The 24,030-nt window shown below is 41.7% G+C and overlaps 1 protein-coding gene across 2 annotated transcripts in view; it reads right to left on the bottom strand.

The window, feature by feature from the left end:
* DNAJC6 (DnaJ heat shock protein family (Hsp40) member C6) overlaps positions 1-24,030 on the bottom strand; it is a 152,417-nt gene that overhangs the window by 77,746 nt on the left and 50,641 nt on the right. Inside the window, exon 1 of one of the 2 annotated variants that reach the window (XM_065875311.1) lies at positions 13,635-13,830. The exons of the other annotated variant lie outside the window; for it this stretch is intronic. Within the exon in view, the coding sequence (XP_065731383.1) occupies positions 13,635-13,830 (196 nt within the window). Of the gene's footprint in view, positions 1-13,634; positions 13,831-24,030 lie in introns of those variants that run through there. 2 annotated transcript variants of the gene reach the window in all.

Genomic DNA, 24,030 nt, shown 5'->3' with positions numbered 1-24,030 from the left:
GACTGAATGCTTGAATTAGTGACATGTAAACTGGGAGCTCTGGGGAAGCTACCTACAAAGAGAAGACCAGAAAGCTGGTCTACAGAGAGAGGATGAAGGATAAAGCAAACTCATAGGAAGAAGCAAAACAAGAACCGTGAAGCACTAGAGAGAAGGGCTGCCGGGAGGCTCTCAGCTCTGGAGCTCCAGGCACAAATGAGGCAGGGCTCCACTCTCTGACCCTGGGACTCAGAAGGTAGCCTGTGACTTCACAACAACTCCCTTCCTCTGGTTTTCCATTAGCATGTTTTGAAATAGCTTTTATTACTTGCAACCAAAGATAATTCACTAAGACATGGAGCCTTCACAAAAGACTCTAAATGATTTTTCCTCCATCCCTTTATCACCTTTTTCTTCCTCTGAAAATATTCTTTCCTACTTTATCTGAAATGTTCAAATTCTACTCATCCTTCAAGACCAGCCCTAAATAAACCCAAGCACGGAGAAGTCTGTCTCTGTCTTCTCTCAACTCCCTCCCAGTGCGTGTTGCTGTGCTTGGTACATGCACAGCAGACTGATTCGTGTACTTGCCTTATCCCCCCTTTAAGTCACTTCCTCTCTCCAGGCCTCGGTTCCCTCACTCTCAAAATGAGTAGACTAGGTGAGCTCAGTCGTCGTCAAGCGGGACGCTACTCAGCCCCAGGTTCTGGAATTACACACAAGAAACCACTGCTGGGGCAGAAGAGGCAGGTGGTCCCAAGAAAGCAGTACCCCAGCCTCCCATCCTTATTCTAACCAGAGTTGCTCTGTTTCCATGTATTGCATACAGTAAGAGTCTGGGTAAGGCTTTATTGAAAAAGGAATCTAGTGCTAATCAAAATGAAAACCCTAAGCTAGATAATCCATAGGGCTCCAAGATTCCAGTAACAGTAGTGAACTAAAAATAACAAGAACATTGTATTGAGATAGACACTGTTCTAAACATCCTATGTTTTTCACCATTTTGATCATTACAACCATCATGTGAGGTAGATGTTCTTAATCTCATCCTAAAATCACAACCGGAATCACATAAATTACAAGTGGCAGAGGCAGAATTTGAGCCCAGGATATAATCCAGATCCAGATCTGAGTCCTTAACCACAATACTGTCTTCTATGCTCTTCTAGAGACTGAGATACAAACTTGAACTTTCTAGGACTTCGGCTGCCTCCAGGTAATAATCCTAGCCAGACAGAACCATTTTATAACTTAGGCCTTTCCCACACCATCTTTCTGAAAAGCAAAGGACCTTCTTGCAGCCAGGAAGAAATTCCTTTCAGGTATGGTTTAATTTGTTGCCTAGCACTGACCGGTACCATTAGTTTGATGGGTCCATGAATGCATACTTCACCACGTTCACTACCTTTAACTCATAATCAATATATTCATTCCATTAATATCAGAGTTTCTTAACCTTAAAACTACTGACATTTTGGGTCTGATAATTCTTTACTGTGTGGAGCTGTCTGGTGCACTGTAGGATGTTTAGCCTCTATCCACTAGATGCCAGGAACAACTCTTCCCCCACATTGTGACAACCAAAAATGTCTCCAGACATTTTTGAGAACCACTGCTTTACATGAACTAGCTTCTGTAGCAATACTGGGAAAAATAAATAAATAAATAAATATAAGCAATGACTAATCATGCTTAGAACATAAACAGTAGATTCCTTTCATCCTTGGAAAGTTCCTGGGTTTCATCCTCCACCCGGAAAATTCTCCTTCAACTGGGCTGTCCTGAGGACCTTATAATGTATCAAGCCTGTTGACCGCCTCGTCCAAGAGTTCTGTTGATAACAACCCTACACATTTATGAGGACTACATGGTAACCACACGTTGTCTTAAAGCTTATGAACAATCCAAGAATGAATATAACAAAGAAAATCCTCAGAACCTTGTAAAATGAAAAAGTAAAATAATCCACTTTGAAGAAAACTCAGGATAATAAAATATTCCCAACATGGGCTCACTTAGCTTCAACCACTTGATGCAGCCAACACTTATCAAGCATCTACTCTAGGGCAGGGAATGCACTAGGCACTTTTCTATACCTTATCCCATTTGATTTTCCTAACAATCTGATGAGAAAGACACTGCCCAAGGTCACAAAGCTAATCAGTGATTTCAAAACTTGAATCTAGAACAATCACTAGCTCCAACTCCAGTGCTCTCTCCACTGATATACTGCAGCATTCTACAAGAAGACAGTAGCCACAATTAATGGAGAGCCAATAAGGTAACAGAAAATCTTTTCATTCATATTTTTACACATAGATAAAGAGACAAAAGGATCAATTCCAAAATGTTAATAATGGTCATCCATGAAAAACAAGTTTATCAGTTATTGTGTGTGCGTGTGTGTGTGTGTGTGTGCTTTTCTGCATTTTCTAAATTGTTTTTCCCTGGATATATATTACCTATGTAATAAAAAGTATTCAAACCCCATTTCCAAAACCAAAAATAACTCATGGAAGTATCAACATGTAATGCCAGTTTTTTTTTTTTTTTTTGCTGTACGCGGGCCTCACTATTGTGGCCTCTGCTGTTGCGGAGCACAGGCTCCGGACGCGCAGGCTCAGCGGCCATGGCTCACAGGCCCAGCCGCGTGGCATGTGGGATCTTCCCGGACCGGGGCACGAACCCGTGTCCCCTGCATCGGCAGGCGGACTCTCAACCACTGCACCACCAGGGAAGCCCCATAATGCCAGTTTTAAACAAAGCATTATCACTATTTCTCATTCATGAGACTGCCAAAAATTAAGAAGTTTGATAATACTCAGCCTTGACAAGGATGTGGGGGAAAAAAGTAATCCCATACACTGTTAGTAGAAATCTAAGTTGGTACAAGGTTCTTAGAAAGCAATGCAGCAAGATCTATCATAATGTGAAATGAATAGGCTCTTTTTCCTAGCAATGCCATTTCTAAGAATTTATCTCAGAGGTATACCACATATGCAATATACAAAAATTTATGTTCAAAGATATTTACTGCCTATCAATAGAGGAACTTGGACAGTGGAATTCAAAGCAGTCATTAGAGAAAATGAGTTACATCTCTAGGTACTAATGTAGAAAGTTATCCAAGATATAGTATTAAGTAAAGATCAAGTTATATAACAGCACGTATAAGATTCCAGGATATACAAGTATACATTACATATGAATGCGTGTATGTGTATATGGGTGTGCAGGGATCTGCATGTCTATGCGGTTGTATATAAGCTTCCATATGCTTGCATATTCTCTAAGTATATACAAGAAAACATTAATATTAATTATATCTGGAGAGTAAAACTAAAAGCTGAGAGAAAAAATGTGGACTTTTATTTTCATTTTTATACCACTCTCTGAATCGTTTTAAATTTTCTTTTCATAAACAGGTACCACTGCTATAAACAAAAACAGGGGCTTTTGTTTTGGTTTGGTTTTGGTTTTTGAGACAAGAAGCCCGGCTCTCACGCAAAGACTTGAAAACAAAGCAACATATGAAATAGAAATGTATTCTGTTAGGACTGCAAATGCTCACAAAACAAGACAGCGTGAAAGCCTGCCAGGCTGTGTGTACCAGTGAGAGGCATAACGGAGACACTTTTCTCCTGGCACATCGAGAGACAAAGCCAGCCTCCTACCCTGGGAGGGGGTTTAATGGCTGGGTGTTAAGACGAATAATTAAAGCGAAATCCTGCTATACTTTTTTGAGGCACCTAATAAGCCAATTTCCCTAACAGCTAAAACCTAATTTTTTCCTGTTCTATCCCTCCAGCTTGTCTTCTCCTAAAGTAGCTGACACATCTTGGTCACTGGGTGCCGAAGATCTCAGGCCTCCTCCTTTGCAATCTCTGTCACACTCCGATATGTCAGAAGACCTGGGCCCTGCTGCTGGCTTGGCCTCCACCACCCTGAGTTATCCTTTCTCACTCTGGTCCCCTCCATGGCATTTAACACTCCATATAATCCTTTATCTTTGCTTGCTGGATTGTGTCTCATCCTGCATTGTACCTCTGTGCCTAGAACAGTACCAGCACATAGCAGGCAGACCACAGACACTGTGAAGTGAATAAATGAAGGGCTATTCACTGCACGATGCTATCAGCTTCATTTCACCTTGCCTGTGAAACAGGCAGGGTCAGTATGATTGTTCTCACTTGAATTACCTGCCCAGGGTTACAGCCTGCAAATGACAGAGCCAGAGCTTCTATCTGGGATCTCTGACTCATGATTCCCTAATACCCCCCCTACGCAAGAGCACCAGCAAACTGAACTGTAAAGACTGAAAACACAGCAATTGATCTAGGCTTCAGCAGTAGCAGAGGGGAAGAGAAAGATCTGCGTTCCTGCAGGGGTGAGGTAGGAGAGACAGGGAGGGGGAAATGGAGAGCTATGATCTTGCACTCCCTAGTTGCAAATTAGGAAGAAAAATTCTTTCCTTCATCTGAATGAAATGCAGTTACCTCTGGGATGGAGGCTTATGAAACCTCTCATCACCAAGTCACAGCCTGGAATACTTTGCAACAGCAAGTGAAATTTTAGGTAGGTCAGATGCAATTACCCAAACCGGAAAGTGACACCACTGTTCACACCTATTGGACCACATGCAGCAGGCTGGGATCTAAGTTTCACACACACACACCCCAAAACTACAGTCATCCACACACTTCTTATGGTATGGGGCTCCAAGTCTCCCAAAACATGCTGACTCACTGACTGGGGAGAAGGGAGGAGATCCAGACAGGAAAGGGGAAAAGAGAGAGAACAACAGAGCAGAAGGGTAGCAGAGGCAAAGGAGGAAAGAGGGAGACGAGGAAGTTGGAGACGGAAGTGAAGGAGAAAGAGAAAGAAAGAAGCAAAGAGAGGGAAGAAGGGCTGCAGAGGAGGAGAGAGAAAGGAGAAATGAGGGCTTCTGTCCTGCTAGGACTTGTGCTGCAATGCTCAAGTGGCCCAATGCTGGTACAAGCAGACCTGGAGAATTCCTAGGGTCAGGGTTTTTTTTCAGGCACTTGTCTGTTTCCATAGAGACCGAGAATTCCTGCTGCAGTAATCATCTTCCAAGTTTCTTTGGTGTTTGAGCTTTCTTCCTGTGCCTCCATCACCAGGCAAGGAACCAGAGCCGAGGGCTCATCCAGTGAGAATGGGAGTAAGGGCAGGCTGGCTACCCTACACGGTCCTGGCCTCCAGCCTCAGTCCTGGCCTCCAGCCTCGGTCCTGGACTCAGCCCAGTGCCACAAAGCTTCGGTTCTAGCATTTCCACCGATTACCTTACTCCTCCCTCCAGGCAAACACAGGCTCTGCTCCTGCCTCCTGCCCCTCCACAGCACTGCCCTGGAGATCTGCACAGCCTGATGGGCAGGTTACCAAAGAGCTGAAAGCCTGGTGAAATCTTGTGCCAAGCTGACAGCATATTCAGCCCTGCCACACGCGTGCCCGTGGTGCATCTGCAGCAGAGAAAACCAGTTGGTCACATTTTCCACTTCTAGCAAAGACTGGAAATACTACCTCCTCTCCTGCTGCCATCCAGGCTAATCATCTCTAGCTTTCTCTAGGCCTCCCGCCCCACATCCGGTCAGCTGTCAGCCTGTCCGCACTTCTGCATAATGCTTTCAGGAGCGGCCTCTTCCTTTCAGTCTCACTAGCACTGCCCTGGCTCGGGCCTTAGTTATTTCTCAGGGCATCAACTAAACTGCCAAGTAACTGTTCTCCCTGTCCTCCAGGCGTATACGCTCTCTCTTTCAGTACACCTCCTCCCTCCTTAGCAAATCAGAAATTCCCGGAGCCTAGGAATCAGTGTTTTCAACCAGCACTTCAAGAAAATATAATGCAGCCAGGACACAGGTAGGAAACACAGATGGACTCCATCCCTTACACAGATGCAAATTATCCTCAGGATTCACACACTACATTCTCCTCTCTGGAGCTGCAAGAGACTCTGTGGGCCCTGGGGCACTTCTGCCTTCCTGTGCCCATTCCCCCATTTTAAAAAAAAGTTTACATATTTTTTTACTGCATTGATATAAAGATGAATTCCTTACTGTTACTTATTTATTCCAGTTTTTAAAAGAAATTGAAATTAAAACATTTTTGTGGGCCTTAAAATTATTGTGGTCCCTAGGCACTATGCCTGTTGGATAAGTCGGGCTTGCCTCAGCCCCACTCCCAAACCTTCGGCGACCTCCCCCAGCCTACAGAATAAAGTCCAAGCTCCTCAGCAAGCTCACCCGGACCTATCTTCCAGTGCCATCCACTAGAGCACTTCCCACCCATCAGGGCTTCAGCTTCCAGGTCTAAATGCAGGTCTCTCAACATACTGTGCATGATGAGGCCACTGTGTCTTAGCTCTCAGCCCCAAACAATTCTCCTTTCCTTCTCCACCTACTGACATCTGGCTCAAACATCACTTTCCACTGTGGCCTTCCCTAGTCCTCCTGGTTCAAATTATGGCTTCTTCTTCTGTACCCCCTTCACACTTTCTCTGTCTCTTATTATACCACTTATACGCCCAATTCCAGCGTGCACATCTTTCACAGCATAATATTTCTAAAATCAGGAAATGGCTTACAACATATGCCAAACAAACTTGCCAGCCACCAGGTAGAGTACTAGTTGCAACATGCCAACAGGAATTTTTTGCACATGCAAACCCAACACTGCACAGAAGCTACTGGGTCATCTGATTGCTTCTGTGGTGGGGCTATTTCATTGGTAACACCACACACAGCTGAATTTTAATTTCTATCCCCAGTTAAAATTATGCTTTGATGCATTATTGAAATAAGAAGGTATTTTGGGGCTTCCCTGGTGGCGCAGTGGTTGAGAGTCCGCCTGCCAATGCAGGGGACACGGGTTCGTGCCCCAGTCCGGGAAGATCCCACAAGCCGCGGAGCGGCTGGGCCTGTGAGCCATGGCCGCTGAGCCTGCGCGTTCAGAGCCTGTGCTCCGCAACGGGAGAAGCCACAGCAATGAGAGGCCCGCGTACCGCAAAAAAAAAAAAAAAAAAAAAAAAGGTATTTTGGATCTAGACTATAGCCTGTGACATGTCAGGTAAAGCAATTAAAGGTAACAGAAACTGCCAGATCTCTTAACACATGTCATGAAATTTCCTAATTCCTTTGACCGTGAAGCACTAATTCTCATACACTGAGCTGCTCTGTCGAAAGCTTCCAAGTAGATTTCAAGAGAAACTGTTTAATATACACTAACTGTAATTTATTTTTTTTCCTGAGTTACAAGTTTTGGCAACAAGGAAACGTACAATCTAAACTGCAGGATTCTTCAATCCACCTCAAAATTATAGATTCTTTCCAAAAGGAGTTCAAGATGAGTACAGGTGATAAAAAGCAGTAAGTCACCATAAAGCTTGTATATAACTACACATGGCCAAAGGTGATACCAAAAAAATGTTTAACACTAAACCTGAAAGTGGCTAAGATTCAAACCTTGTGATACGGATGAAACACACAGATCTACAGAGAAAAGTCATCTATTGTTAGTCTATTTTTTTAGTTGTATACACTTAGTGTTTCTGTTTTTCTGCTGAAAAAGTCGCCTTGATGAATCATACAATAGATTGCATTTTTTTGATCAAAGCAGTCTTTCGTTAAGCTAATTATTTACACATCAGAAAATTCTTGGGAGTCTGGGACTATGTATTAATCATCCTTCTCTCCCCTCTGGTATCCCTGCATATGAAAAATGCTCATTATTGAACTGGTCTAGCTTTTTGCCAACAGTTTCATTTCTTTCAAGTCTGGCCTCATTTCCGTGAAAATCTAGCTGTATGCTTATTTTTAGGTTTGGATGGGCATATTTCATTATAAATGCCCTTTTTAAAAATTCAACTCCGTTCATGCTTTCATTCATTTGGAGAGTATTTATCAGGCTCCTAATGAATGCCAAGCAGTGACAAGAATACAAAGGTAAATAAGACAGGCTTGCTCTGAACTTTACTTACTGTCTAGATGGAGAGACATGCTAGGCAACATATCACAACTCAATGTGATGACAGCTATGACAGGGACGTGCAAGCCACTGAAGGAGCATGGAGAATGCTCCATCTCATGCAGCTTATAGGGTTTAAGATTATGGAAACCACGTCCTGAAGAATGAGTAGGAGATAACCTGGAAAAGTGGACATCTAGATGTCTATGGGATAAGCTGGCCTAAGCTGAGGGAACAGTGTATGCAGAAGCAGAGATGCAGGTGGGAGGCAAGGGACCTACCAGTAAAGAAAGCGCATGAAGTTCTATTGGGCTGGCTTTCAGAGGTACTACAGGGGACTTTGGACGTCCAGTTAAGAATGCTCTGGACCTAATTCCCAGAGCAGCAGGGACTCATTTTCATTGGCAAGATATTGTTCCTTAAATTTATGAAGCTGCACCAATTATACTCTTTTCTCAGCGTTATATCAGGATTTAATAAGCCTTATCCAATACTGTTTTTGCTCTATTTCCTTAGTTTTCAGCATTTTAAAATTCTTTATGTTATATTTAATACAAAAGGAGATACTTGTTTCACGAGATTCAACGTGAAAAACAACTACATTTATTTCAGCTCCCTCAGACACTCTTATTTCTTCTTACCTCAGGGAAAGAAGCAGATAGAAACATTTACTACTAAGTTCTTCATTTGCAATCTTATAGGCATTTCTCTATGGAATTTTACTCAATATAGAATGAGTAGAGCCTGTGTAACCTCAGGCAACTTGCTGAACCTCTCTGTGCCTCAGTTTATTCAACTATAAGAGGAAAGTAACTATCACCCACCTTAAAGAATTCTTACGAGGGTTAAATAAGATACCATATGTACAATGCTTAGCACAATGTCTGGATTGTAGTCGTTAAATTGTAGCTATTTTTATCATTAAACATTATTGAACAATTGTATATAAAGGTACATGGTTACAAGTTTGAATCTGTATTTTATTACAGTTTTAATCTTATATAAGCACACATATATATACACAATATATTTTTGGTGGGAGTTTCTTATATAAATGTATTTATTTATTTTTGGCTGCTCTGGGTCTTCATTGCTACACACGGGCTTTCTCTAGTTGCGGCAAGTGGGGACTACTTTTCGTTGCAGTGTGCGGGCTTCTCATTGTGGTGGCTTCTCTTGTTGTGGGAGCACGGACTAAGTGCGTGGGCTTCAGCAGTTGTGGTGCATGGGCTCAGTAGTTGTGGCTCGCGGGCTCTAGAGCACAGGCTCAGTAGTTGTGGCGCACGGGCCTAGCCGCTCCGCAGCATGTGGGATCTTCCCGGACCAGGGCTCAAACCCGTGTCCCCTGCATTGGCAGGCGGATCCTTAACCACTGCGCCACCAGGGAAGCCCTATATTTGTTTACACAAACTTTCAATAGGGGTTATCTCTGGGGCAAGGACCTAAAAAATCAGGGAGGGAGAAGGTACATTTCTACATTTTTCGTTTTATTCCTTTATGAAATCTTTTATTCTTTTTTAGCCAAGAGCATGGAAAACTTTTATAATAAAAATTGATGAAAAACCTTTGGAAGGGGGTTAGATTTATTTTGAAACATAGAGGGCAGAAAGGCTGATTTTTGCCTAGATAAAAGAAAGTACTCTGTACCAATGAGAGCAGTCCAAAGGTACTGCCTCAGAAGGCAGTGAAAGCTTCCTCACAGAAAGTGTATATCATAGGCTACATGGATTCTCCTAAGTCTATGAAACATGGCAGTCTCCAAGCATTTGAAATTTGACACAGGTGCATCCTTAAATGGTTATCCAGAGTCATTCAAACTTTAGCCACAACTAAATAAGTTGGGTGAATCAACTTTGCCTTCAACCTTCAAGACCCTTAAATGGGCAGGTATTCCTAAGTAAGTAATATTAGTACATATATGCTGATGATATTTCAATGAATTGTGAAGTTATCCAAGTAAATGTTTCATAAAGTTAAAGCCAGATTAAAAATGTGGGTGCTGTGTTTAAACACTACCTGGAATAGTATTTGTTAAAGATAATTTTTGTTTTCAGTCAGATTCATACAAGGCAAGAAAACATTTTAGCATTCTTCATCATCCTTACACTTTTAAATCCCATTAAAATCTGGATTTTAGTTGGCCTACTGTCTTATGACTTGTCATTATGAACTTTGTAAGTAAAGCCTTATGTTGGAACACTTTAGTGACTCAAGATTGGGCATTCTACTTCTGTGGATTCTACTTTCCGTGGAAGGCAAAATGCACACAGGAGAAGTATGAAGTTTCTGAGCTAGTGAATTGGTATAGCTGCAATGCCATGTGGGATATGAGAGGATGACCTTTGAATGACACTCTTCTAGAGAATAATTTAAATGAAGAGAAAGTGAGACGTCGCTGGTAGCACACTGGTTAAGAATCCACCTGCCAATGCAGGGGACATGGATTCGAGCCCTGGTCCGGGAGGATCCCACATGCCCCAGAGCAACTAAGCCCGTGCTCCACAACTACTGAGCCTGCACTCTAGAGTCCGCGAGCCACAACTACGGAGCTCGCGCGCCACAACCACTGAAGCCTGCGCACCTAGAGCCCGCACTCCGCGATGAGAAGCCTGCGCACCGCAACAAAGAGTAGCCCCTGCTCGCCGCAACTAGAGAAAGCCCGCACACAGCAATGAAGACCCAACACAGCCAAAAATTAATTAATTAATTTTAAAAATGAGGAGAAAGTGAGCCAGGACAGGCAGACAGCTCTGCAAGACAAATCCAGCAAAGGGGCTGTTCTAGAATCTATCTGGAATCTGTTGACTTATAAAGTCATTAAATTCTCTGAACATCTCAGGAAAAAATCAAAGTAGATAATATTGTTTCCATTTCAACAATGATATTATGCCTACACAGAAAGATAGCTTAGTTCAATGGGGAAAAACTTAGACCTTAGAGTCAGAAGACTCGAATCTGGCTGTCATTAACTTGCTATTTTACCTTGAACAAGTCTCCTGCCATCTGTAAGAGTAACTTTCCTCATCTCATAAATTGGAAGGGCACAGACAGCAAAAAGAAGAAAAACTGCAAAGGTATTCTCATGTTGTTTCAAGCCTCAAACGTAAGCTCTATGGTGAGAACAACTATGATGTTCTTAGTTTTATAAAAAGGGAACTGGCTTAAACATTTCTAGGTTTTCCAGCTAGTAACAATAGTGCAGAGGTTTGATCCCAAGTCTCTAGGCACAGACACATGCTGCTTACCCTATGTAATAGAATTCTGGGGAAATGAAATAAGGTAAGTGTCCTATCTATTATAAGTAGCTATACAGATGTAAGGTATTGTTAAGACTAAGCTTTAAATTCTCTAAGGGATCTTGACATATTTTTTTCATTCTTAAACATTTTCGTTAGAGCAAAAGCCCCATGAACCACCTGTCCTATCCAGCATGTCACAGTACAATCAGTTGAATAAACGGGCAGATTACTGCTGGTTTAGAAGTGATCCATGAGTTTAATTAAATATCTTAAACAAATGGATATATTTACACTGTACAAGGCCACTCTTTGAAAATCTTAGAAGAAGGAACTATAATTAGACAGGACAGATATAGTTGCTCTAGTAAATGAAACTTGCTACCCGCTACAAGAAAGCCCACTCTCAATCCCTCACCCAAACAGCATTCTCCCGAAATGCATGTTGAAACAAAGCCACAATATTCTCTTAGCCTAAAGGGGGTGGATGGCGATCCCTGCAGCCTCTTCATATAGTGCTAGTTTGATCAAGCTGAAGAATCAACTCCTAGCAAAAGCACTTTAGAGATAACAGTATTATTAATAAAAATGCTTTTTCATTACAACAATTTATCAAGGCAATTCATTCTTTTTCTCTAAACCTATTGGAAAAGTCTGATTTCGTGAAGATAGGGAAAAAACCCCAAAACTCCAGAACTTAGCATAAGCTGCTCTGCGTTCAAGTTACAGCCCTTATCGTACGATGGCCCCGTAGAGGTCAGAATTGTCTCATTTATGACTGTCTTCCCTACAGTGCTTAGCACAGTGCCTGGCATATAACCAGGCTCAGGAAATATATGTAGAATTTATTCTACAATGTTAACATACTTATTTTAAAATTCCAATTTTTAAAATGAAAATCTCTATGAAAAATTGAAATGTTCAGAATTTCATATTTCATTTCCCTGAAGCAAGGCTCCTCTATACTCATCTGGAAATGTTCATTTTCATTTCGGTTATTTGTTTATATGCACACTATGTTCCCAAAGGATTACAGTAGCATCATTTAGAGTATATGAATCTTTTTTGTAAGATTTAAAGGAGATCACATCCAGTCAAAAGATGGTTTGATATATCACAGATTTGGAAAAACATAAATCAAATAACCATGTACAACCCCAGTACCAAAGCCCTTGAAATCATCAGTCCCTTAGGGAATAATTTTAGCTTTAATTTAAAATAGCACTGAGAAAACACACCACCAATACCTTATTTAACTTCAATAGGAGCTTACATGGATAAAATTAGTTTTCAGCCTGGACACTTGAACATCTGTGGACAATATTTCATCCCACTTATAGGATGAGGAAAATAGAAAATGGTAGCCCAAGAAGAGCCATTACACGATTTAAAGAAACAAGCATTTGTTTGCAAAGTGCAGGAATTAAATTCAGTTTGGTTTCATGACTGCCCAAACAACTCAACACAAATCTTTCCTCTGGAGTTTTCAGTTGTCCAGTATTAAAGTTACCAATATAGAACAAACCACTGAGCACCTCAATTATAAGTTATCTTTATATAAACAATCTTCCTATCTTGGTTCCTTGAAAAGGTAAGCAAACAGCTATAATGACATTTCTGGTCCAACATGGATATATTAAATAACTGCTATGCTATGGAAATCGCCAGAAGAACATTTCCAAGAGAAAATCCAACTTTGCTAAAACGCTTTCTAAAAGACGGCCGCAAGCCCAGATGTAAAGTTTAGAGGCATTTCCATTTTCCTTACATATAGAGGTTGATGAAATATTAATACACTCAGTGCAAAAGTATAAACAAGATCAAAGCCAACAACAGATGAAATAAAATTTCATTGTGCAAATCATAAAAGCTGTGTAAAAGGGCTCTAGATCCCAGGTAAAATTTGCTCAAGAAAGGTAACAGCATTAAACCTAGCAGACAGCAGAGTAGAGAAGAGGCAGAGCTTTACAGAATTGCAAATAACATCAGCTTTACGAGAATAATAATTGGAATAAATACCATCAGCAGGCTGCAAAAACAATCAGCACACTTCGTCCTTCACCTCTTCCCCTCATCCAGCTGGGTAGTGAAAGCAGCTGCCTCTCCCCGCCCCCTTCCCAACCGCTCCTCGAGCCACCCCCTCCCCTATCCTGTCCACTCCTCCCCTCCCCTTTCCCCTCCTCTCCCCGCCCCCAGCTGGTGTATTTAGCAGCCTAGAGAGATTAAGAGGCGATCGCTACGGTCACTGGGCCTCCGGACCGATCTAACGTTTCCTAGCTCCCCGGACTACAGAAATTAGAGACGCGACACCCTGGTGGTATTAGGTGCCTTCGCCTTCATCCTGTCCTCTGCGAAGCCGGACTGGGTTGGGAGTCAGTGGACTGGGCCACAACTGGAGGCCCCTGCAGAGTTCAGCGGGGCGCTGCCCGCCCGCTGCGCTACCTGAGCTGTCCATGGTGCTGGCGCGGTCCTGAGGCTGCCGGGCGGGACTCCGCGCCGCTGCCGCCCCGGCGTTCACTCTCAGCTTGCCGCCTCCCCCGCCGCTCCCTGCATTTAGGTCCCCGTTACTGTCCACCAGCTGCAGGGATTCATAACCATCGTTGCTGGTCTTTTTCCGGTAGCTTCCGAGCAGGCTCATGGGCAAGCTCACAGAAGAGGAAAAAAATATCAACCTGGGGAGACGAAGGGGGAGGTGGAAGGTGGAAAGGGCTAAAGGAGGATTTTTTTTTTTAAGGAAAAACAAAAACAAAAACCATCAAGTGCCCCACATGACGCAAAGAGGAGGGAAAGAGGGAGCGGCCCCCGGAGAGGAGCTTTGCGGGGCGCGGCGAAGCCACCGCCCTGGGCAGAGCGCGGCTCTGGGCGCCGGGCGCGAGGGCGGGAGGGAGAGAGGGAGAACGCAGGCGGGCGGGCGGGTGCGCGCGTCCCCAGTAAAGCCGCCGTGGAGCCGCCGGCCCAGCAGAGCTCCGGACCCGGGCCAGCCCCCCTATGGCTGGGGAGTGCCCGGAAGCAATCCTATAGGTGTCACCGCGTCGCCCCGCCGCGCGGCAGGGCAGCTCCAAGCGCGGCTGGCCCGCGGGGAGGGAAGGAAAGAGGGAGTAAGGGAGGGTAGATTCTCGGGGAGGGGGGGCTGAAGGCGGAAAATGGGGCGGGGTGGGAGGGGGAGGGGACTACTACCGCTAGGGTAGAGGGTGTTTGCGCACGTGAGGTAAAGAAGAAAGGGGCTGGGTGTCTCTGCCTGGTAAGCTTTGGGGACGAGGGGGCAGGGTCTCTTGGTAAGCTCCAGACACGCCCATTTTGTATAACTTAGCCTATACATGCTGGAAGATTCGGCGAGTCAAAGCCACCCCTACCGTTGCCGTCCTGGAGGACTGACTTGTAACTCAACTGAACAGAACAAGACCGCATATTACCCCAGGCTATATGTGTGCCAGGACAGAAAGAAACAGCAGCACTGCCCACATCTCCCAGAATAGGTAAAATCCCTAAGTGAGATATGAAAGACCTGGTTATCCTAACGCTAGAAGGCAGTTAGAGCCCATTCCACCTAGTGAGTAGATGTGACTAGTAACTATTTGTTGAAGGACAAAATTGGCGGGGGGCGGGGGGCCGAATCAGGTGCAATTTCAGTTCTGACATCATTTACCTTGGGACCTGGGGAAAGGTCTATACCACTCAGCTGGCTTGGGGAGGATGCGTGGGAAGAAAGCTAGACGAGGATTTTCTTTCTAGGGCCCTCCCCCCTTTTTCATAATTCTGGGCACAGAGAGCCGACACTAATTAATCAGAGGAGAATTTATTGAGAAGTTAATGAACCTTAAGAGTCAGTGCCCTTTTTCTGGAGAAGTCCCTTTCAAGGCTGTGCACCTAATTTTATATCTGTGATTTTGTATTCTTAAAGAGGACCTCAACATTGTATGTTTCAAGCCTTATGAAACGTGGATTTAACTCTGTTAAGTTTCAAAATGCAATTACCAAGTGCCCATTTTCACCTGAAATAATAAGATTGCAAAAGTATCCTTCATTCTCATCATTTCAGGTGAAAATATTGGCTTAAAATTGTCATTTTCCCTATTAAGATTTGGAATGACTGAGGTGCTTTTCAAGTCATCTGACAGCGTTTCATCACCAAAACAAGAAAAAAGTACATGCATGTAAAATTTCCTTAAACCCATACACAAACCTAGATTTGACATTTCACCTTTCATGACTTTCTCTTGTTGTTATTATTATGATATCTTTAAGAACACAAATCAAACTATAGCATCTAAGAGACCTCAGTCTAAATCATTTGGGACCCAATGAGTTTCCTGGGAGTTCTAGCTCTACACAGGTCTACATAAAATAAATTAATTGGATTGAGTCATTTTCCTGTTGAAGGATCACTCAAATGCAAATTCTTATAGGAAGGGGATAAATCAGTAAAAGCCAAGAGTGCTTGCTGTCTTCTAGATCCCTCCAGTCCCTCTGAAAAGGTAAATTATCTGATCAGTTGCTTTCCTAACTGCATTATCTGATGAACATGTGGTCTGACCCAAATCACAAATCACAGTTAATGCTCATTTACAAGATCAAACAGCTTCAGTGGTGGCAGTTAAAATTGTAATAAAATTTAAACACAAACTTTATACTTTCAATTTTCCCAATCTGTCAGTTTGAGCTATTTTAGATACTTGACTAATACTCTGTAAGGTCTAGTAAATAAATCTTTTCCAATAACATTTTAAATAATCTTTTTCTGCACCTTTCCTTCTCCTTTATTACTGACCCACAGGGAGAGGAAATACCTAGTATCTATCGTGTGCCTTGACAAATACTGGATTTATACCCTGGATTAAGAGAATTTAGAAAAGACCATTTTTGAAAAGTGAAAATTATTATTTTCAAAAAAAGCACTCAGTTATTTTTGCTCAACTTTTCAGAGTTGCAGACATATTGCTGGAAGAAATGATAGATTAAACATAGGCCTTTGTATTTTGAGATATCTATTTACCCAGTTTACAAATTTAAAGAAAAACATGAGTGGGATACAGAGACCATTTTATTTTTTATATTTACACTTAATTTAACATAAATACAACCAATCAGAATAACTATTAATAACCCTACAAAATTAGGGATATAAAGAAATAATAAGGCAGGAAAATACAGTAACTAGATTAATTTACAACAGTTTAAAAATTACTTTAGGGCTTAAATTAAATACACCAATTTCAACACTAAAATTTTCTTTACTATCCTAAAGATCAAATTCACAAAGAGTTCGCGGATCCACAAAGATCTCACTTTTGTCTTCTATAAAATAAAGTATAATAAAGTACCATCGTTATATAGTTGAAGTAAGAACTAAACTAGTATGTAACACGTATAGAGTGAGTACTTAGCAAGTGCTCTCTATTATTACTATTGGTGGTCTGGCTTGGGCACAGCTCTATCCTCAGCACTGACAGTCCGACTTCCTCCCATGGGAGGAGCTCAATAAAGGCTAAGTATTATTTTCTCCAGGACTATATTAATGGAAACTTGTCTATGTGATTTTGAATGAGAGCTTAGGCTTAAAGAAGAGAGGTGGTACTGGTAAAATCCAAGGTGAACATTTAGAGTCAAACTCTGTTTTTCCAAGATCAAGATTGTTCCATAATTTATTTTATCTCAAGAATATCACATCACATATGGGGCACAGCCAAAGGACTAGATGCCCTCTTTGGGAGAGTGTTCCTTCCCTTTGCCTTTTCCATTGCTGACTCAGTCACTTTTATTAACTTGGTGAACATTATCCACACTGAGAAATGTTAGAGAGGCTCTATTTGAGACTCTATTTCTCCCCACCCCCTCCACCCCCAAAGTGCTCTCCTGTCACAGCAGATGTCGCACAACTTTCGTGGTGGTGCTGGAAGATGAATATGTACCACAACCTACCTGGGATTATGATCTGTGCTTTTTTGTCTCTAGGAACTATAAAACATTGCTTACGACTGAGATTCTAGCACCTTGTTTCCCAGGACTGCATCCTAGTTCCATGGACTATTAGCTCTATAACCTTAGGCAAGTTACCCTCTCTGCCTCACTTTTCTCCTCTATAAAATGAGAATAATAGTGTCATCATAATCAGGTTGTAGTGAGAATTAGTACCTAACACATAGTAAGTGCTTAACAAAAGCTATTATCAGTATCACTGTTCTATTTTTATGTCACTTTTTCAAAAACATAATTTCCTACTTAAAATTAGGCTAAAATCTGTCTTATGTACTTAAGAGATTTATTGTCATTATGATTTATGATAATATAAAAGCATTATGTATAATGTGAAGAGATTATTCTGCCTTGAGTTTTTAGATATTTTAATGCATGTCTATCCTGTTAGGTTTTGGACTCCTTAAATACAAAAATCCATGTTTTGTTTATGTCTGTACCCCCATGACACCAAAAAGAGAATCTCATACTCATGAGATATTGATAAAAGTACCTGCTGAATTTTAAAATTAATGAATAAATAAATTTTAAAAATGTATTAATATCACCCAGTCTAGTGATTTTTTTAAACCACATGTTGTGGTCTACTAGTGGATTATAAAATAAACAGCAATTCATGACTATTATTTTCATAAAAATGAAGTAGGTTGGAAAACATCAGTTTTTAGCACATGGTAAGATGTTATTTCTTGAAATATTGTTTTGGGCTTGTAGGGCAAAATCTCCAGTACTGGGCTTCCCTGGTGGCGCAGTGGTTGAGAGTCCGCCTGCCGATGCAGGGGGCGCGGGTTCGTGCCCCGGTCCGGGAGGGTCCGGTGTGCCCCGGAGCGGCTGGGCCCGTGAGCCATGGCCACTGAGCCTGCGCGTCCGGAGCCTGTGCTCCGCAACAGGAGAGGCCGCAGCGGTGAGAGGCCCGTGTACCGCAAAAAAAAAAAAAAAAAAACCTCCAGTACTTAGACTGGTGAATTCCCAGTGTGAATGTCCTACGCACTGTGACATCTGAATTCACCTGGATAATTAGACAACAAAGAATTCTGGCTAACCAAACTGTAACTGAGGGCAGAGCTTCTATCCTCTGTTGTAAAATGTATTATGATCTGTTTTTTAACATTAACTTCTTCAATTTTCACTTCAACTGATATAAATCAATGAATAGTACTAAAACTTTCTTTGGCAACATGCCTGAGTTACATGATTCAATTATCTCCTTACTGAATATGGCCTATGGGTATAGATGGTGCAAGGCATTCAAACTGGGGACCAGGAGACCACATCTGGCCCCAGACATGTTTTGTTTGTACTGTACTTTTTTTTTTTTTTTTTTTTTTTTTTTTTTTTGCAGTACGTGGGCCTCTCACTGTTGTGGCCTCTCCTGTTGCGGAGCACAGGCTCCGGACGCGCAGGCCCAGCGGCCATGGCTCACGGGCATAGTCGCTCCATGGCATGTGGGATCTTCCCAGACCGGGGCACGAACCAGTGTCCCCTGCATCGGCAGGTGGACTCTCAACCACTGCGCCACCAGGGAAGCCCCTGTACTGTACTTTAAAAAAATTTTTCAGCTTAGATGCCTTTACAAAAGGTACACAGGCTCCAGTTTGAGTGCCACACTTCACTACCACTTCCCAGTGTATGATTCCCAGCCTTCCCCACTCTGTCAACCCTGTGGGCATATGTATTTGAGACCTGTAATGTAGTGGCAAACCTGGAGGAATAACAACATCAAGAGAGATGCCAAAGCCATATCTTCAAGCCGCAGTCCAGAAGAAAGAGCAACAGACTGGGAATTCTCTTCTGACTCTATTATTACCTAACTCTATTATGAATCAGAAGAGAGGCCTTGATTGCTTCTCTTCCTCTTAGCAGTAAAACTGAAAGTGCTGAATTACAGGATTCTCTCTAGTTCTTAAATTTTCCTATTTTTCTCAGCACTTGAGTTGTCATTTCCTTCTTTCTCCTCCAAATGAAGCCCAGAGGGAAAAACCATGGCCATTGAAGTGTTTCAGTTGCTAAGTCCCATTTAATCAAGGTTTTACCATAGAACGCATGCATAAATGGTGGCAGCTCTCAAGAGTTACACATACAGCAATACACAAAAAAAGAAGAGGAAGTATGCTGGAAAAAACGAAGTGAGCTAATATGAATAGAAGTCTCAATTATTCCTAAAATATTCCTCAGGATTGAGGTGGTCTGTTCTTGGTGCTTGGTGGAGTACTGGGTCTCCCAGAAAACAGGACAAATTTTCCAGGCAGGGCATATTCTTAAAGATAACTCAATACCCTGAAGCCTGTGCCTCCCTGAAGCGCTAGTCTAGTAGTAATAAAAATAACTGCCACTGATTACTTACCATTTGCCAATTACCTAACCCACCTTAACTCTCACCTTCCCAACAACCCTGCAAAGGTGTTATCCTTATTTTGAGGCAAGCTTGCAGAGGGTAAATAACTTGCCAAAGCTCACACAGCTAGCTATAGGCTGGGATTCAAACTACCGTCTAGAAAGATCATGCTTTGGCCCCTGCACCAGTCATAAGAGGTAATTCCAGTGGTCACAGTGAAAAGCTGGAGGACATCTGGGTCATTCCTTGGCTCTGACCTGCTTTACTAAGTGTGGCCCGTGAAAATGGTCTGGGTGCCTTATGGGAGCTACTCTTGGTTTACTAACCCCACAATGGGTTCTGCTCAGTGAAACCTGAATGGTTTTAATTAATGTGGCTTCCCAATAAGCAGCTTGTTTTGTAACCATCTGAGTTAGAAGACTTTATATTGTGCTCCTGAAAATTGATACGTGGCTATAGTTTGGCCTAGTTTTAAACCACGAAAAGGAAAAAAAAAGCATTGTTTTCATTAAAAGCAAGCTCCTTGCTTTAAAAGAAGTTTGACCTTCATTGTGTTCACACTTGTATGTGTGTAAGGAGATTAAAGAGACATCAAGGTATGGTGGAAAACCACTAGCTTTGGAGGAAAAAATACAACTATGTTTGAGTCCTAGACCTGCCACATCAAGTTTTCTACAGTCGGCTTACCACTCACAGCCATATTCCCTTTCTCTAAAGTGGACTACTCATCCTCCCTCACAGGAGGAATCAAATGAAATAAGGTACATGAAAGCACATAATAAACACAAAAGCCCTACTCATCAAATCTATGAATCATCCAGTTTAAGTTGCAGCATTAAAAAAATATATTACTGGTCACGTATGACACATGACATACTATCAATTTAAGATGCTTCAAGATTTCATAAATGTTAATATATTTTTAAGCTGTTTTAGAATTGATGAAACAAATATTATTATTTGACTATATGTTAGCCCAAGAATTTTATTTGTTAATTTATAATTCAGGTATTTTAAGCAACTCTGGTAGGTAAAGGTAATATTCACCATGTACTGCCAGGTCTAGCACAGTGCCTGCCAAGCAGTAGGTGCTCAATAAGTATCTGCTAATTGAATGAATGAAAATGCAAAAAATTGTCTGGGAGGCCATCTTTAGCTTATAGGAAAATTCACCACGGGGTTCCTTAGTGAGCTCACTGAAAACACAGTTCCACCTGCTAACATTCAACTCACCCTTGACTTTTCAAGGACACGCTCATGGTATGACAGTGTTACACATACATTTCAAGAGTAACTCATGGAAGCACCTGTCCCTTTTATTTGTCATCTTACAAGCCAGGAAACTTCAGCTTCCTGGACAGATGCTGACAGACTACCATGAGCTGGCCCTGTGCTCAATTACTCTCATTCTTGGGTAAAACAGACTGAAAAGTTCTGTGTGGTAAATAGGTCCCCAAGGTCAGGTGAAAATCTACACTGGAGTGCAAGTTTCCCTAAATCCTAGAAATTCCCATGTTTGGCTCTGAGCTCATTATATGTGATTTTATGTTCAAGATCATTAAAATACAGATGCTTATCCTCTGTAACCCCATTGTGCCTAAAAGTTCCGGGCTCTCGAACACGTGGCAAATCCTCTATGGTGGTGAAGAGGAAAGTAGTGACCACCTCGGATGCAGGGAAAGCCAGTTCTTGGGGTGCGGAGTCTCCAGGCAGAGTCTCCTGGGCACCCAACCACTGCTGCCCACTTGACCACATCTACCTGGAGAAAAAGAACTAGCATTTCCTAAGCTCTAAATTAAGTGCCTGGGTTTTTCATATATTTACGCATTTAAATATGAAAGGTCTTTTTGAGAAGAATTACCATATCCATTTCATACCCAAGGAGACCAGAGCTCTGAAATGCAGCTGAGTGTGAGCTAAGCAGTGATAGCTAGTGATCTCCAATATTCATTATCATCTTCTATGCTAACAGAACCCCTGATCTTTAGCTGGGCACAGGTAGCACAGTTTTATTGGGTTGGTCAAAAGGTTCATTCAGTTTTTTCCATAAGATGGCTCTAGTAGCACTTAGCTGTCTTTAACTTCATTTGAAACAATTTTGTTAGATTGTATGTGACAGCTGTCATATCAGCGTGCATTTAAAAAAAAAGACATCAAAATTGGTGAATTTTTGTGAAGCCACTTTAATATTGAAGATGAAAGGAAAAAAGCAACATTTTCAGCATATTATGCTTTATTATTTCAAGAAAGGTAAAAACGCAACCGAAATGCAAAAAAAGATTTGTGCAGTGTATGGAGAAGGTGCTGTGACTGACCAAACGTGTCAAAAGTGGTTTGCAAAGTTTAGTGCTGGAGATTTCTTGCTGGACAACGCTCCACGGTCGGGGAGACCAGTTGAAGTTGATAGTGGTCAAATCAAGACATTAATTGAGAACAATCAACGTTATACCAGGCGGGAGAGAGCCGACACACTCAGAACACCCAAATCAGGTGTTGAAAATCATTTGTACCAGCTTCATTATGTTAATCACTTTGATGTCTGGGTTCCACATAAGTTAAGCAAAAAAAACCTTCATGACCGTTATTTCCACATGCGATTCTCTACTGAAACATAATGAAAACGTTCCATGTTTAAAACAAATTGTGCCGGGCGATGAAAAGTGGATACTGTACAATGATGCGGAATGGAAGAGATTGTGGGGCAAGCAAAATGAACCACCAGCAGCCACACTAAAGGCCGGTCTTCATCCAAAGAAGGTGATGTTGTGTATATGGCGGGATTAGAAGGGAGTCCTCTATTATGAGCTCCTTCCGGAAAACCAAACGATTAATTCCAACAAGTTCTGCTCCCAGTTAGACCAACTGAAAGCAGAACTCAATGAAAAGCGTCCAGAATTAGTCAACAGAAAATGCATAATCTTTCATCAGGATCACGCAAGACCATGTGTTTCTTTGATGACCAGGCAAAAACTGTTACAGCTTGGCTTGGAAGTTCTGATTCATCCGTCGTATTTACCAGGCATTGAACCTTCAGATTTCCATTTACTTAGGTCTTTACAAAATTCTCTTAATGGAAAACATTTCAATTTCCTGGAAGACGGTAAAAGTCACCTGGAACAGTTCTTTGCTCAAAAAGATCAAAAGTTTTGGGAAGATGGAATTAGGAAGTTGCCTGGAAAATGGCAGAAGGTAGTGGAACAAATGGGTGAATACATTACTCAATAAAGTTCTTGGTGAAAATGAAAAATGTGTCTTTTATTTTTACTTAAAAACTGAAGGCACTTTTTGGCCAACCCAATATAAAGAACATATTTCTCAGTCTTCACGTCTTGGACCTGCCACATGCAAGTTTTCTATAATCTACTAGGTACATACATGGGGCTAAGTAAAGGTCATTATAATATAGGTAGAAATGATGTGTGCAATTTCTGGTATGCATCCTTAAAAGGGAAGATGGGTGGTATGCCCTTCTTCCATTCCTTTTCCCTTTCTTCTGGTTGAATATGGAGCTCCAGCAGGTATCTTGGACCATGAGGTGACCTTGAAGATGGAAGACTTTCACAGTGAAACAACAGGATAGAAGGACTCTGATCCCCAGAGAACCATGGCAGCCCTGGAGCTATTATCTCTAGACTTCTTAAAGGTGAGAAAGAAACTATTTTGTTTTAAGCCACTGTTATTTTGCTTTTTTTCTGTTACGTGCATCCAAAATTAATCCTTACTGGGATACAAACTGCAACCTGACCACTGGATTTCAGTTATTTATTTATCATAACATTTACTGGGAATTATGTAAAATCTATGTGATCATGGACAAATTATATATAGCCTCTCTATGCCTCGATTTCCTAATCTGTAAAATAGTGGCATTGAACTAATAAGGCAGCTGTTAGAATTGCTTGATATAAAGTACACACAGAGCTTAACATAGTGCCTGGCATACAGTGAGAGTTCAATGAACGTCATCTGTTTTGTTATTTCTTGTCATTGCCCTTCGACTGATAACATAGCTGAGTCTATCATGCCTGACTTCAAAACCAGTGACCTCTCCACCTCACCCTGCTATCCAGAGACTGTCTTCCAGGGTGGATCAAGCCCAGAGCAGCAGAGCCCTTGCCCATGTCATCAACAAAATCCCTGGAAGAGTTGCCCCTTCCTTGAAGTGTAATTCTTTCTTTGATCTGCCCATATAATCTCAATGCAGTCTGGAATATTTTAAGCCACCAAAGTTGATACAAAATTTAAAGCACAGTGTCACTGTTTATGACACAGCAGTCCTGAGTCTATTTATTTCAATACACCCAAATGAGAGAGTCTGACTTTCTCCGTTTGTGCTAAAAGTAAATAAAGAACTTGAGTAATAAATTGGAGCGTTTTTATAGTATTATTTTACCTTTTATTTTCTATTATGAAAATTTTCAAACATATACAAAAGTAAATTATATAATGGACTTTCTGGGCCCATCATTTATATCTACAATTACTAAGTCATGGCCAATCATGTTTTATATGTATAAACTCATAATTTAA

Source organism: Phocoena phocoena, chromosome 1 (genome assembly GCF_963924675.1).
Source record: "Phocoena phocoena chromosome 1, mPhoPho1.1, whole genome shotgun sequence".
NCBI lineage: Eukaryota > Metazoa > Chordata > Mammalia > Artiodactyla > Phocoenidae > Phocoena > Phocoena phocoena.
This window is presented reverse-complemented; position numbering and strand designations above follow the sequence as displayed.